This window comes from Stegastes partitus, unplaced genomic scaffold (genome assembly GCF_000690725.1).
Source record: "Stegastes partitus isolate 25-593 unplaced genomic scaffold, Stegastes_partitus-1.0.2 Scaffold346, whole genome shotgun sequence".
In the NCBI taxonomy this organism is placed as follows: domain Eukaryota; kingdom Metazoa; phylum Chordata; class Actinopteri; family Pomacentridae; genus Stegastes; species Stegastes partitus.
The window spans coordinates 162,294-175,717 of NW_007578077.1; the positions used below are offsets into that span (position 1 = coordinate 162,294).

At 42.5% G+C, this 13,424-nt stretch overlaps 1 protein-coding gene across 2 annotated transcripts in view; it reads left to right on the forward strand.

Annotated features, from left to right (window-relative positions):
- The window catches only part of slc38a4 (solute carrier family 38 member 4), a 36,867-nt gene that overhangs the window by 15,022 nt on the left and 8,421 nt on the right, over nt 1–13,424 (forward strand). For both annotated transcript variants that reach the window (XM_008284106.1, XM_008284107.1), the window contains exons 2-13: nt 1,879–2,124; nt 2,701–2,797; nt 3,795–3,910; nt 5,903–5,976; nt 6,306–6,398; nt 6,565–6,646; nt 6,733–6,815; nt 7,494–7,552; nt 8,276–8,536; nt 9,697–9,776; nt 11,061–11,161; nt 11,323–11,447. In XM_008284106.1, coding sequence (XP_008282328.1) covers nt 2,000–2,124; nt 2,701–2,797; nt 3,795–3,910; nt 5,903–5,976; nt 6,306–6,398; nt 6,565–6,646; nt 6,733–6,815; nt 7,494–7,552; nt 8,276–8,536; nt 9,697–9,776; nt 11,061–11,161; nt 11,323–11,447 — 1,296 coding nt within the window. In that variant the 5' untranslated portion in view covers nt 1,879–1,999. The remainder of the gene's footprint in view (nt 1–1,878; nt 2,125–2,700; nt 2,798–3,794; nt 3,911–5,902; nt 5,977–6,305; nt 6,399–6,564; nt 6,647–6,732; nt 6,816–7,493; nt 7,553–8,275; nt 8,537–9,696; nt 9,777–11,060; nt 11,162–11,322; nt 11,448–13,424) is intronic.

Below are 13,424 nucleotides of genomic sequence, written 5' to 3' on the forward strand. Positions count from 1 at the left end.
GTTAGCTATTAACATTACCATAGAACCCAAAACTACAAAAATGGTGCCACAGTTGTGGCAGAACCAAGATGTTGGGTCACCAAATAATGATGTCACAAGTTTTCCAACACTGGCCGTTTGTGGCAAACATCTAGCAAACATATAATCCAATGGTTTGATAACACAGCTTTCCAATAATGCTGCTAAACATTAGCATCTTACTGTATAATACATTTACAAATTCAGTGTTTGGATTCTAGCACTTTAACATGCTAACATGTGGAGCAACAAGTACATAAACTTAGTAAACCAAAAATGTATTCTGTGTGGTATAGCAAAGTTTTAATGCCATATAGCAGTTAAGAAAATAAAGTTGAATTCGGAGAAAATGTAAAATGCGGGAACAATATATGCAACATTTTGCGTTAGCTCTACAAACGCTAACCGTTAGCCTGCAGTTCAACCGACAAGCGCCAGAATTTATGTTAAATGTTTGTCACAGTCGTGTCACTGAAGGCGTCTTGATGGTGCAGAGGAGCCCAGAAATTATAGTTGTTTTTTTGTTTTTAAAGAATCTTTTCAGAGCAAAGTGTTTATTTTTTCACAATTTTAAATGTAGAATGAAATATCACTATATAGCTGTTGTGGCTCTGATACACGGTGTCATTTGGCCAGTTTTATTCAAAGAAAACCTGCCTTTCAAACCCGTTGGCAGGTTTTGGGGTTCAGAGGGTGAAGCGCCAAAATGCGTATCACCGTATGTCGGCTAAGAGGGAAAATAGCTTGTTTGGTTAGGTAATAAAATACACCCAACAGCACCTCCAGGCGAGCTGTTTTCCTCGGCCTCCTCCTTCAGATTTGATGTACAGACCTGAGAGTTGCTCAAAAAGAAAGCAAAATGTCAAACTACTCCTTTGCATCAGAACACGTGCTCTGGTCCAGCTTTAAACCATCAACTCCACATTAGTACTCCTGTAACACCACAACAGATAATGGCTGCTCTGTCCTTTTCTCATGTGTTCGGCAATGTGAGTAACAACTGTGTTGTGATTGTGTACTTGTTGCCACGGTTTGTGTTTCCTCTTTGGTTTTCTGTCAGTGAATACCTCTTGGGATCTTTTCTTCTAACCCAGTCAAAGAGCTCTTTGTGTGAGTGACGGTAAATCATTTTGCTGTTCGTTACATTTATAATCACGCAGGCTTCGCTCACTGGCGTTGACCTGCTTCTTACATAACTTCATGATGAATACTGATGGAAAATGGAAGTGTGTGGCGTTTTTATTTTTTCTTTAATGGTAGTGGGCGAGACCGAGTAAAGAAGCTCAAACATGAACAAGGCGGCCTGTTGATGGAGGGGGTCAGGCAGCCTCATAGACCCGCTTCATCCTTGACCTGGTTCCACTGTTGGTTTACTTAACTCCAGCCAGTAATCTTCATATACGCTGACATTTGTAATATCTTCCTACAGATAAAAGACGCTTGTGACATAACGTTGTATTTTATTAGACATTACTAAGTGGGTTTGAAATATAGTTCTTACCACCACTGATGGAGGTGGTGTGAAATGGAAAACAAACCCAACAGTATGGGAGGCACCAAGGTCGCCTCGTCTCCCTGTTTTCCTCTTCTGGGGGATATATCAGAAAGTCCTTTGGTTCCAGGAAAAAGTTTTCAGTGTTAGAGGGCTCCATTCACTCCAAAGTGTTCTCCATCAAGGCCACCAGCCTCTGCAGGAGGCTGATAAGACAATGACAACAGATGTGTTTGCAGGCCTGTAATCAGTTGTCATGTGTAATTCCTGTGGTGAACTTGAATATTTTAAGAGCGGGGGAAAAAATCTGCAGACATCTTCAAACTATTTTAGTCACTGAATCTTTTCTTTTGTCTCTGTTTTTTCAGGACTTTTCTTTTGTCTGGGGTCATACGAGAAACGCCTTTTGTCATCTCCTTGTGAAGTCTAAACCGTGAAAATCCTAAAAAACTGAGTTTCTCCGCTTCTGGACCTGCTGTTTGAACCATAATGCCTGGAGTTGTGGATCGCATGGAGCTTAGGAAGGTCTCCACGGAGGCTGACGACGACAGCACCGACAGCCTGGATGACCGCTACACGGAGCCCATCGACTCTGAGAAGGCCACCATCAACAGGTCGGCAGCCCAGATGCTTTTTTTTCCCTTTCATTCTCAAACATGGTGTAAAACTAAAGGCACTTTGATGTTCAGAGATCCTCCTGCATTGGGAGATTTCTCAGCAAGTCTCCGTCTCCCAGTAACCTGGTTAATTACATGAGAACAAAGTCTTTGTCGGGATGTAAATGATCATTTGTCACCTTCTCCAGAATGAATTAATTTGGCTGCTTGTCTAATGGGAGTGCTGACTTTACTTCAGCTGGTCAGTGATTAGGTATTACAGCTGGTGTCACTTTAGGTGAATGACAGGAGCTGCTGACTGCTACGAGGTGACGAGAGTTAATTTTTTACACACTATGTAAACTGAAGACCCTGAAATGCCCAAATGACCTCAAATGACCAGCAAAGACTAATGTCAGCTGAGTAAAAGCTGTTGTCCTGCTTTTCTGCTGCACTTGAAAACAAACACTTCAACAAATCACAACATGGAACGCAAAAAGTGAATAAAATATGATTAAATATTCATATAAATATGAAATGAACTGCCCGCTGCTTTTGCATGTTTTAACGTATTTTTTTTCTGGGTCCTTGCAGCCAATTTTTGGACGATAACGATGATGCAGAAAGCCAGAAGTTCCTGTCAAACGGGATGATGAAGAAGAAGAAATATGAGGAATACCATGAAGAATATGTAAGAGGACTTCAATGTCACATCACTGATAAGCAGCGTCTGTCAGTCTGAGTGAATGGTTTATCTCAATGCACACAGTTTGCAGATTTTAATTGAGAACAAAAAGTATTTTTTTTAATTTTGCGACCAGTTTCATTTAAAAACAGGCAGTTAGGAACTAAAGAAAAACGTAAAACATCTTCCACACTGTTATGCAAACCCTGTGGATTCATATTTATAATATGCAAAATCTGCTGAGACTGTCGCTGTTTAAGGAAACTCTTTTTGATATCAGTAATAACATTGAACATTTAGTTAAAACACTTAATTGGTCACATTTCTGTTTGTATTCCATTTCTATTAGTTATTAATGATGTTTCTTTTTCATATAGATTAAGAAAAAATGTCAACTATCTGTCATAATGTCCTCATAAAACACAAAATGTAATGGAGTTTAAACGTACAGTGAAAGGTTTTAAAAGACAAATGCCACATGATGGAGCTTGTGAGTCATGGTGAGAGCAGCGATGAATCAAAAGAGAGAAGGTGTGGTCGCAAATCTACAGCATGCATTATTCATATTAAGCAGCTACGTCTTTGTCTTTACTGTGTAGAGCCGGCAGGTTTTTAGGTTATAGTGACAGCTGTAATCAGTCAGTAGAACTGTGTCAGCCTCCACATTTATTTAAATAGGATCACTGCAGTCGGTCAGCAGGGATACAGTCATGGAAATGTCAGCACTTATGAACTGAAGCTGAAGGAGGATAAATTTAATAAGTACTGGAACCAAAGCAAACAGCCAGTGTAGAGAATGTGAACTGACAAAGTGTTTACCGAAGGCGTCAGAGCCTGGCATGGTTAGCCACACGCTGACAGGTTTTGCTTTCTTTCTGCAATAAGTTTTAAATATATCATCATTTGAGTTAGTCTGGTTTTACCACTAAGGATTAAATTCTTTTCAGTGTTTGTTTGTTTGCATTCCTAATAAAGATCTCTTCCACTCTTTCTCTCTGAACAGCATCCCGGTCACGCCTCCTTCGGCATGTCTGTCTTTAACTTGAGCAACGCCATCATGGGCAGCGGCATCCTCGGCTTGTCCTTCGCCATGGCGAACACCGGCATCATTCTCTTTACGTAAGCACCACCGCAGCACAACAAACAAACCGACATACATGCTCATTAGGGTGTGTGTGAGAGAAGGACAGGCAGCTATTAAAATCATGAATTCTTTGATTACATAGAGAATAGGTTTGACATAGAGCAAATTCTGATTTGATTTTCCTTTAAAACCTTCATCTTTCATTCTGAGGCCATCTTGAAGGGCAGTGGTTGGTTATTTCCCCACATTTACACTCTCTCTCCATTGTCACCCCCAAAATAATCTTTAAAACAACTTTCTATTCCGTATATTTTCTCACAAAACTAATCATAGCTCAAGGGATTTGTCATGCTGTTGGTTACATCTCCAGATGACTGACAGCGTCACCTGAATAAAGGCCCTGAAGTAATCCACAAGCATCACTGAATGACATCAATTTCAGTCACGCTGACTTTCATAAACGAGTGCATGTTTTTTTTGCATTTAATTATAGTTCAATTTTAGCTGGCAGGGTTGTTATTATGGGCTTTGCATAAAAGATCGAAAAGTACAATGTGTCACACAAGCATTTCCTGCTGAGCCTCACTGGGTGGAGTGGTAGGTGTGTGTCGTCCAAATTATTCAATTCAATTTTCAATTCAATTTTATTTGTATAGCGCATATTTACAACAACAAGTCATCTCATAGCGCTTCACAAAGGCAGAAACACCCAACAATCCAAAACATTTGGATTCCCTATAAGCTTCAGCAGTCTGCAACAGTGGGAAGGAACTGAAAACCCCTGCAGGGGAAAAAAAAAAACCTCCGACAGAACCAGGCTCAGGGAGGGACGGCCATCTGCCTCGACTGGTTGGGTGAGAGTGGGATGAATTATAAAATTTAGTTTACAGTTAAACAAGTTCTTAAATTATGTCAGTGTGATGTGAGAAAACCATTTTGTTTTCCATTAGTAAAGCAAGTTGGCCTGTTTCTTGAGCTCGAATATGAATTTATTAGCACTACGACACTATATTTGAAGTGTTAATTTGTACTGTCAGTAGAATATAGCTTTGAATTTTAAAATAGCAAAATGGCAGCAAGACATACCTGCAAGGCTGAGTTTAGTTTGAATTTTAGGGTGTAAATAAACACACGTTAACTACTAGGTATGCTAACAATAGCAATGCTAATGATATTTAGCATGTTAGCATTTGATAGCATGTGACATTTAGCACTAACCACAAGCTACAGCCGTACAGCAGCTTAAGGGAGCACCTCTACTTTTGCAGGTAGCTGCTCATAAACCAAAGCATTGGACAGAATAACTTTTCACTCGATGGCTCTTGTGTACATGAATCTAAATTGGGATCACGTTACCACCTGGAGCAGAGAGCAGCTCTGTCTGAACTCCTGACCCTCCGTCCCTCTGCCATCTCCTAACCAGCTGCCTGTCCCATGCATCAGCATTATCAGCATTCATGGATGGCTTCCACCATCCAACAGCCCGCTGTCACCCAAGACTCGCTTAATGCCCCCATGCAGCCCCCCTCTCTGGTCACAATCCATGCCCCTGCTGCGTGGCCACCTCATGGCTTGGTGGTGTTACAGGGAAACAAGAGTTTAAATGTTGCTTGTGCATAAAGCCCCCAGCGGGACAAACCTGGAGGTTAAATGACTCCTGGAAGCTGTAAAAGTTAAGCTCCGTCCCAGTCTGTCCAGCATTGCGTATCCACAGGGTATCTGAAGAATGCAGTAAATGGAAGTATTGACGTAGCACTGACGTGACGGTGCGCTGGTCATGTCAGAGCCATGCTGCAGTCGTGTTGAAAGCACACAGCGTCCTCTGAGTCAAGCCCCCAAAACACACAAGCAACTCAACGACACACATTTCTGAGCAGCTGCAGAATGTCGCACCTTCTTTGATGTTCCCGTTTTAAAAGAGGAAGGAAGAAAAGGTCCTGCCAGGATTGTGTCAGTGCAGCTACATCAAAGTGACACAGATGACCACGTCCACTACACATAACATGTTTACTCGTCTCTCTGTGCAGAATCCTCCTCGTCGCTGTGGCCATCCTGTCCTTATACTCTGTACATCTGCTGCTCATGACAGCTAAAGAAGGAGGTTGGTATTTAAGTTCACTTTGGGTGCAGCAAGCTTCACTGGCCCCTTAATGACCAGTTAGGAAAACAGTGGTTCTCAACCTGGGGCTTGTGATCCCAGTCATTCTTTTACTTTGGTGATTTTTAGAAATACAGATTATATTTGTGTAATTGTAATAAAGTTATTGTATAATAATGTCCCCACCCGTCTTTCAGAGATGGTAGGAAAAGCAGCTGGAGGAGTAGGTTCAGCAAGTTTAGGATAGAAGAACCTGATTGTTCACCACTCGTCTTTATGTTTTGTCTGATTGTTCTCTGGGTAATTCTCCATCAACTCTTCTGTTCTGGCAGGATCCCTCATCTATGAGAAGCTGGGAGAGAGAGCATTTGGTTGGCCTGGGAAGATGGCTGCGTTTGGATCGATTATCATGCAAAACATCGGAGGTAAACCCCAAATCAGTCAGTCAATCGGAATACAGCAGCATTATAAACTGTGTGGTTTGCATAGTTTTTCCTTTCATCTGTTGGACACGGTGGTTTTCATCAACATAACAGTGTGTGCCTGTAATAGTGAATCTCTTTTTTTATTGTCCCTGTTGCGGCCCTGCAGCCATGTCCAGCTACCTCTTCATTGTGAAGTACGAGCTGCCAGAAGTGATCCGAACCTTCTTGGGCTTAGAAGAAATCTCTGGGTGAGTGTGTGAGCTCATCAGGATGAAGTGAACTTTTGTTTTTCTGTTCCATCTCTTGTGATTTTAATCCTGCGCCGTGCTTGCAGTGAGTGGTACATGAACGGAAACTACCTGGTGGTGTTTGTGTCCATCGGGATCATTCTGCCCCTGTCCCTCCTCAAAAATCTGGGTAAGGACACAAGTGAAACCTAAAATATATTCTACTATCAGATTGTATGTTGTTCAGATGTTTCACCACATGTTCTGTGACCTTTAGCCTACTTACTTCTAATATCACTATCAGGCACTTCCACAAAGTTTCTAGTGTTCACTTCCAGCTGCCTGAAGCCAAATTCCTCAGTGCTTCCATGTTCTTGCAGCCATCTGTAATCAGCTCTGCCCAACCAGAAGTAACGCAACACTAATCTAACTCCTTAGTCAGCTCAGGCAATTAGAAGTTACGGTAACATAACACTGCTAATAAGCCTGTAGTCGGCTGCACCGCTCACAGGTAATTTATGAACACAGGAGGCAGACCCAGCTGGCTCAGCTCCAAAAAGCCCGGCCGACCAAGATGATGTAATTTAGACAGTTGGACGTAAAGCAGCAAATAGGTTCAAAGCTGCATGTCAGAGCTGAGTTTAATAAATGACACCGATGGCACCCGCTGGCATTACATTTGTATTTGTGTGTGTTGGGTTCTGTCAAAGCATAAAGGCCTCATTTAAACTGCAGCTCGGTTCTGCTCAGATTGATTTTTGTTGGTTTATTCTGAGACGTGGGTCACGATGAAAATGAATTAAGAGCCAGAGTGCAACGTAAGAAAGGAAAATTGTTTTTTAACTCACTGGTGTTTTTTCCTGTGCAGGATACCTCGGCTACACCAGTGGATTTTCCCTTTCCTGCATGGTGTTCTTCCTGGGTGTGGTAAGTTCAGCTTACACAGCCTGAACACATGCTACTAGGATTGTATAAGGATATATTCAAACTGCGAATATTTTTACTTTTATACAAACATGTCACATTTAAATATCAATTTTAGTGATAAACCTGAGAATGACCACTCAGCTCCCCAACCGTCACAGCTCTTTGGGGCATATTAGCCAATCATTTTGGTGATATAGTCTGCAGCTTGAAGGTCAATACATGCTTTCAGTGTTTGCAGGAATACATGTCTGTACAGTGTGCAGCCAAAATTTTGGACTTTGCAGACTGTTTGCATGGCAAATACCCGTACTGAACATGAGCCAGAAGAACAAATTGTTCCCAAAACAACTGCTTGATATGAGGAGAAGATTCTGTGTCATCCAAAGATTTTTATTCATCATTAAAATAATTGTAATTGAAGTGGTCACAGCTGGACTTGGAGGGTGTTTTGATGTGTTTTGTTGATGGCTACATGCTTTCCAGTCCAGACACAGCAGGCTGAAGAGGACAATGTGTGCCTGACAGTTTGCAACTTCCAATTAGACCACCACAGTCTGCATTACTGAGTGCCCTGTTTATAAGCCTGTGACTGGAGTTCACCGGATACGAAGATTACATTATGCAGAATAAAAACATTTTTGTATTATTTTCATCCGACTTCATTCATTTGTCATGTGCACAGCTTAGAAGAGCATTGCCTCACTTCATGTTGGTCTTTCCCAGGTGATCTACAAGAAGACCCAGCTGCCGTGCCCTCTCCCGTTCTTTTACGGCCCTTCGTACAACCTCAGCACCAACGCGTCGCACATGCCGGGCCTGTACGCGCTACGAAACAACTCGGCGCAGATGGATTTCTCCCGGGCCGACGTGTCCCCGGCGGTCATCGGCAGTCACGACGCCCATCACTCCACGGGAGTCCATTTCGAGCCTCACCCTGATGAAGAGGAGATGTGCACGCCCAAATACTTTGTCTTCAACTCACAGGTACGAAGGGGCTGGTGGAGGCTGCAGGTTATGTGTCGGGCTGATTAAGAAATGCTTGATCGATTGAATTTGTCCAACTTGCATGCTCAGTTACATGTTAACATAACCCATTTTTTGAACTGAGGAACTGTGTGTTTGTCGGTCAGGTGCAAATGTTCCCCTTTGACTCAGGTTAACACTTTAACAGTGACTCAAAGAACAACCTTCGACCTTCGCAAACAGGAGTCAAAGATCATCCGGTTGCAAAGGGAAAAAAATGTTAGAATGAAGAGAACATAGACACAAAATGGTGAACTTTACAATAGAGATGAGTAAAGTGGAAACATGTGGGAATGCGTCTGAAGACCTCGTCCAACAGGAGCAGAATGCCAAGTATTTGCAAAGACTTGTTTGGTTAAGGTGGAGTTTTTTTCAGGGTGTGTTTTGGCCTGTGTACGTGGTTAGGGATCAATGTCTGGGCCTGTATGACCTTAAATCATGAGAGGAACACGGCGTGGAGCATTAGACTCCCTCTGGGTACAACGTTAGGTGCGTAAACTTGATTGACTGAAGTGTTTTTCTTGGAGGGGAAGTAGCCAGTTTAACCTTTAACGAGAGCACTATCTCACTTTCCTTGTTATTTTGGAAGTTTCAAGCAAACCTCAATGGAGAAGTCGTACTAACTAAAAAAAAACCCACTGAGGATAGCTTCATCTGTTTGAATAAATTAGAAGATGACAGCTGACACCAGTACACTCATACGGTATGTTCTGTGCTTGTGTGAGGCCAAGGCAGCAGTGGATGTTCCTAATCTGAAAATGTCTCACAAGAACAGGCATCACACATTAACCATCCATGTGCCTAACACCTTCACACATTTTATATATAAATGTAAAAACAGAATTACAAAGAGTGGTTAAAAATTGCAGTTGGCACCCGTTGGTTTGTTTGGCGTTTCGTTGGCCGTACAAGGTGTTTTGACTGTTAGTGTTTGGTGTCCATCCGTGTGGTGAGTCAGAACTCTTGAGTGGTGAATAAAAGATTCCTAAGTGCTCCTTCTTTTTTCTTGTTTCCACCTTGAAGCTGCAGCACCACCGTCAAAAAGAACAAGGCATTTCTGTTTAATAGCTACCATAATAAAGTTGTGTTTCTTAAATGTTCCATTCTTGTTTTTCCCACAGACTGCGTACACTGTGCCCATCCTGGCATTTGCCTTCGTCTGCCATCCTGAGGTGCTGCCGATCTACAGCGAGCTCAAAGAGTAAGTGCACTTCTTCCCTTTGCTTCAGACCGTGAAGCACCATCATCACCTCCTAAACAAACCTTTAGAGTCAGTTCGGCCATTCTCAACATTTTCACCCCCCATCAACATACTTTACTTTGAAGGGTTTTTACGGACCGTAGTATTTTCAATGCACAGTCCATCACTGGTGTTTATGTTACCTAATAGCATAACCACGTTTAATGAGTGACAGGTCCATATGTACTATAATAAAAGCAAAGATCTGTACCTTAGTGTGTTATATATATACAACTGCCCAGCCCACATTAACTTAGAATACACCAAAATACAGCTGTCACAAGTTAATTTGTCAGAACAGAACTTCTTAAAGCCCTTCTGGTTTATATCTTGTTCACACGTCCATATGGTGTTTTCCATATGCTTGAATGTCATGAGCAAAATAGGCAGTCACCACCAAGGCTGATCATTTCCACCTTCAAACTGTAGTATGCTGATGACAGATTTAAAATCACAGATCAAGACTTCCAACAAACCAGTAACCTAAGGGACCAGTCCCGTCAGCCTGCAGGGTGGGGCTTTCCTGATCATTTCCTTGAGAATGGGTTTCCAGTTCAGACATGTATGGCTGAATGTGTGAATGACTGAATATTACAACTTGGCAGTGTGAAGTTTAGAGTAGTTTCACAGTGTTTGAGCAGAATCACAGGGGAGCTGGTGTGCTCAGCTGCAGTGAGTGGAGAGGAGTGGATGGACAGAGATGCAGGGAATTTATAGATAAATAAGAAACTTTGATATGCAGAGATGAGTTTTTATATTTCAATCAGTGACAGTAGGGAGACTTAATATCACAGTGTGAACAAAGAACTTTGCCTCCTGCCCTCTGAGGTTGACTCATTCCTCCAGAAGAGCTCATCAGAGATTAAAGGTATTTTTATTTAATCGTTTAACCCCTCAACCCCCAGGCTATTTAAAAGAAAAAAATTTCCACCTGAAAAATATCTCCAAGTCCAGTCCATGGTCCCAGTAGAGAGGCATGATGATGAGCAGTAAAACATCAAACTGACTTTGTCTTCAGTCTCACATGAACCACATAGAAAACACAGAGTGTATACTCTTCAGGCAGTAAACCCACCTGGTTCTATAAGTGATGTTTAAGTACCCGAATGTCAAATAGTGAAAGTATTTTCTGTCGTTTCCATGGTGGCTTTTTAGGTTTGGGCAGCACCTCTAATTAGGTCATTAAATCTAAACGTTTTAAATTGATGTGACGTCTGAACATGAATGTGTGTGTTGTGTCTGCAGTCGCAGCAGGAAAAAGATGCAGAACGTCTCCAACCTGTCCATCCTGGCTATGCTCATCATGTACATGCTGTCGGCACTGTTTGGCTACCTCACATTTTATGGTAAGAGCAACGGGACATGCAAGGGTTGAGAGTCGGCTCTAATCAAATGTAGCAGAATCTGCTTTGTTTTTCTGGACTTGTCTGTGCCAGGATTCATCTTTTCCATATCTTCTGTCAGAGTATTGCTCTCAAACTGTTCCTCTGTTTCTTCTCCAACACAGATAATGTGGAGGCCGAGCTGCTCCACACCTTCACCAAAGTGTACAAGTTCGACACCATGCTGCTGTTGGTGCGTCTGGCTGTCCTCACTGCCGTCACTCTGACTGTCCCCATCGTGCTTTTCCCTGTGAGTACAACATGCATTAACACACAGTGTCTCTGTTGTGTCATAAAAAGTCCATTATGGGTTTTTTTTTTTGCTAGGGTTCCCCAATGACAGGTACAGCAATTAGGTTTGGAAAGCAGAAAATCTTTCTTCTTTGTAAAATATCACAGCAGGGGCTTATTTCTCCTGCTACTTCATCTCTCAGCATCATTAAATAGAGCCTCACTTAAGCAGCGATATAATTTGATTTACGTCAGCGAACACAAACACGTTCTTCAGGCACAAGCAAACACACACCACCCTTGTAAATTTCGAGCGTTGCTGCCACTGTGTGTCATTCTGCTTACAGACGGTGTTTTGTGTTTGCTGCAGAGTCAGTCTTTTTTTTGTCATTTTCTGGACGCAGCTGTTTTTTTCCTGGCAGTTTGGTTAAAAAAGAACACACTGTTCAGTTTAGAACTCTTCTTGTGTCGTCATTTCAAATCCCCTGTACGCTGGCTGAGGCCGTAAAAGTCCACACCTCTGAATTACACAAACACACACATGCACACACACGCTACGATTTTAACAGGACGGCCTGTCGTACTTTTTGTGTCCGAGCTTTCTCGCAATATAAGGTCAGAGTTCAGCCTGTGTGTGATTTCCAGTCACCAAAACTTATCGTCTCAGTCACACTTATTCACACATATCCTTTTCCTTCGCTCTCCATATATGGCCATTGGCTAATTTTAGCTTAGCCCTTATCTGACTTCAGAGGAACAAAAATGGCTGCTGGCCAGAGGAAGTTTCCTGCCCCGTTTCAGCTTTCAACACAACACACACGCAAACAGTCACTCAGACACTTGGTTTAACGTAAAGACAAGCAGCTGCTTATTTATGAATTATTACTGAAGTGGTTGTAGTTACAGGAGGCTTCCACCAGGGGGCAGCAGCTCTGTTACTATCTAGTCAGAGGGAACTGCTGACAGAGAATGATGCAGCAGTGACTGCATATTGTAGAAACACACATCATGACACGGCACACACACACTTATACGTACTTAACTAACATGATATTGGGACATTTCTCTGCATCTGTTCTTTCATGCACTCCCCGTCTCATTTGTTCGCTCACCGTCAGGCGGCATCACGGCTTTAGTTGTGTTCTGGCAGTGGATGTCCCTCCAGCAGACACTGCTGTTTTTTGTTGTCAGAGAGAACGTGAGCGAGGATTCCCCAACCCCCACCGCCCTCATCTCTGCAGTGGAAGTTTACAGGCTCCGAGTGGACAGTGGAAAAACCCTCACCCTGACCGTTACCTTCATGCAGATAGAGAGGCAGCGAAACAGAGGAGGGAGACAGAAACACAAACCTCAGCCAGGGCCACACAGTCCTCCAAATGTGCAACGTTAATGATGGATAACGTTCAGGCATCTGCATCTGGATCTGCTTTAAACACAGCGCTGGCAGGCCGATCGTATTTTAGCTTTTAGAAACCAACCCTTAAATGCTATCTGGAATTTTTTTGGTTTTGTAGCTGCAGTGCATTCTGTGATCAGCGTGACTGTGTAATGTACATATGTGCACCCATAATTATAGCTGGTATTCAAGAGTCTGAGAACTCCCAAGTCAAATCAGCTGCAGCAAAACTGGAGAACACCAGAACTAATGTGGTACGATTAAGGTGCTAACTCTACCCACATACAAATGTATTTCTCTAAAAACAGCGTGTTAGAATTTCACCTGGTTGAGTTGGCGTCCCATGTGTAGGGCTACAGTCCCAATGTGGAGGTCATGGGTTCGAATCCCGCTCATGACCCTTTCCCACATGTCCTCCTCCCATTCTTCTCCCCTACTTTCCTTTCTCTCTCTCACTAACACAATCCAATAAAGGCACAAAGGCCAAAAAAATAACTTTTAAAAAAAAAACAGTGTGTTAGAATTTCTGCTACTACTAAATGGACCTTAAACCTAAAATACAGTAACACTGCCCACTCTGGTTTGGGAAAACCTTGCAGG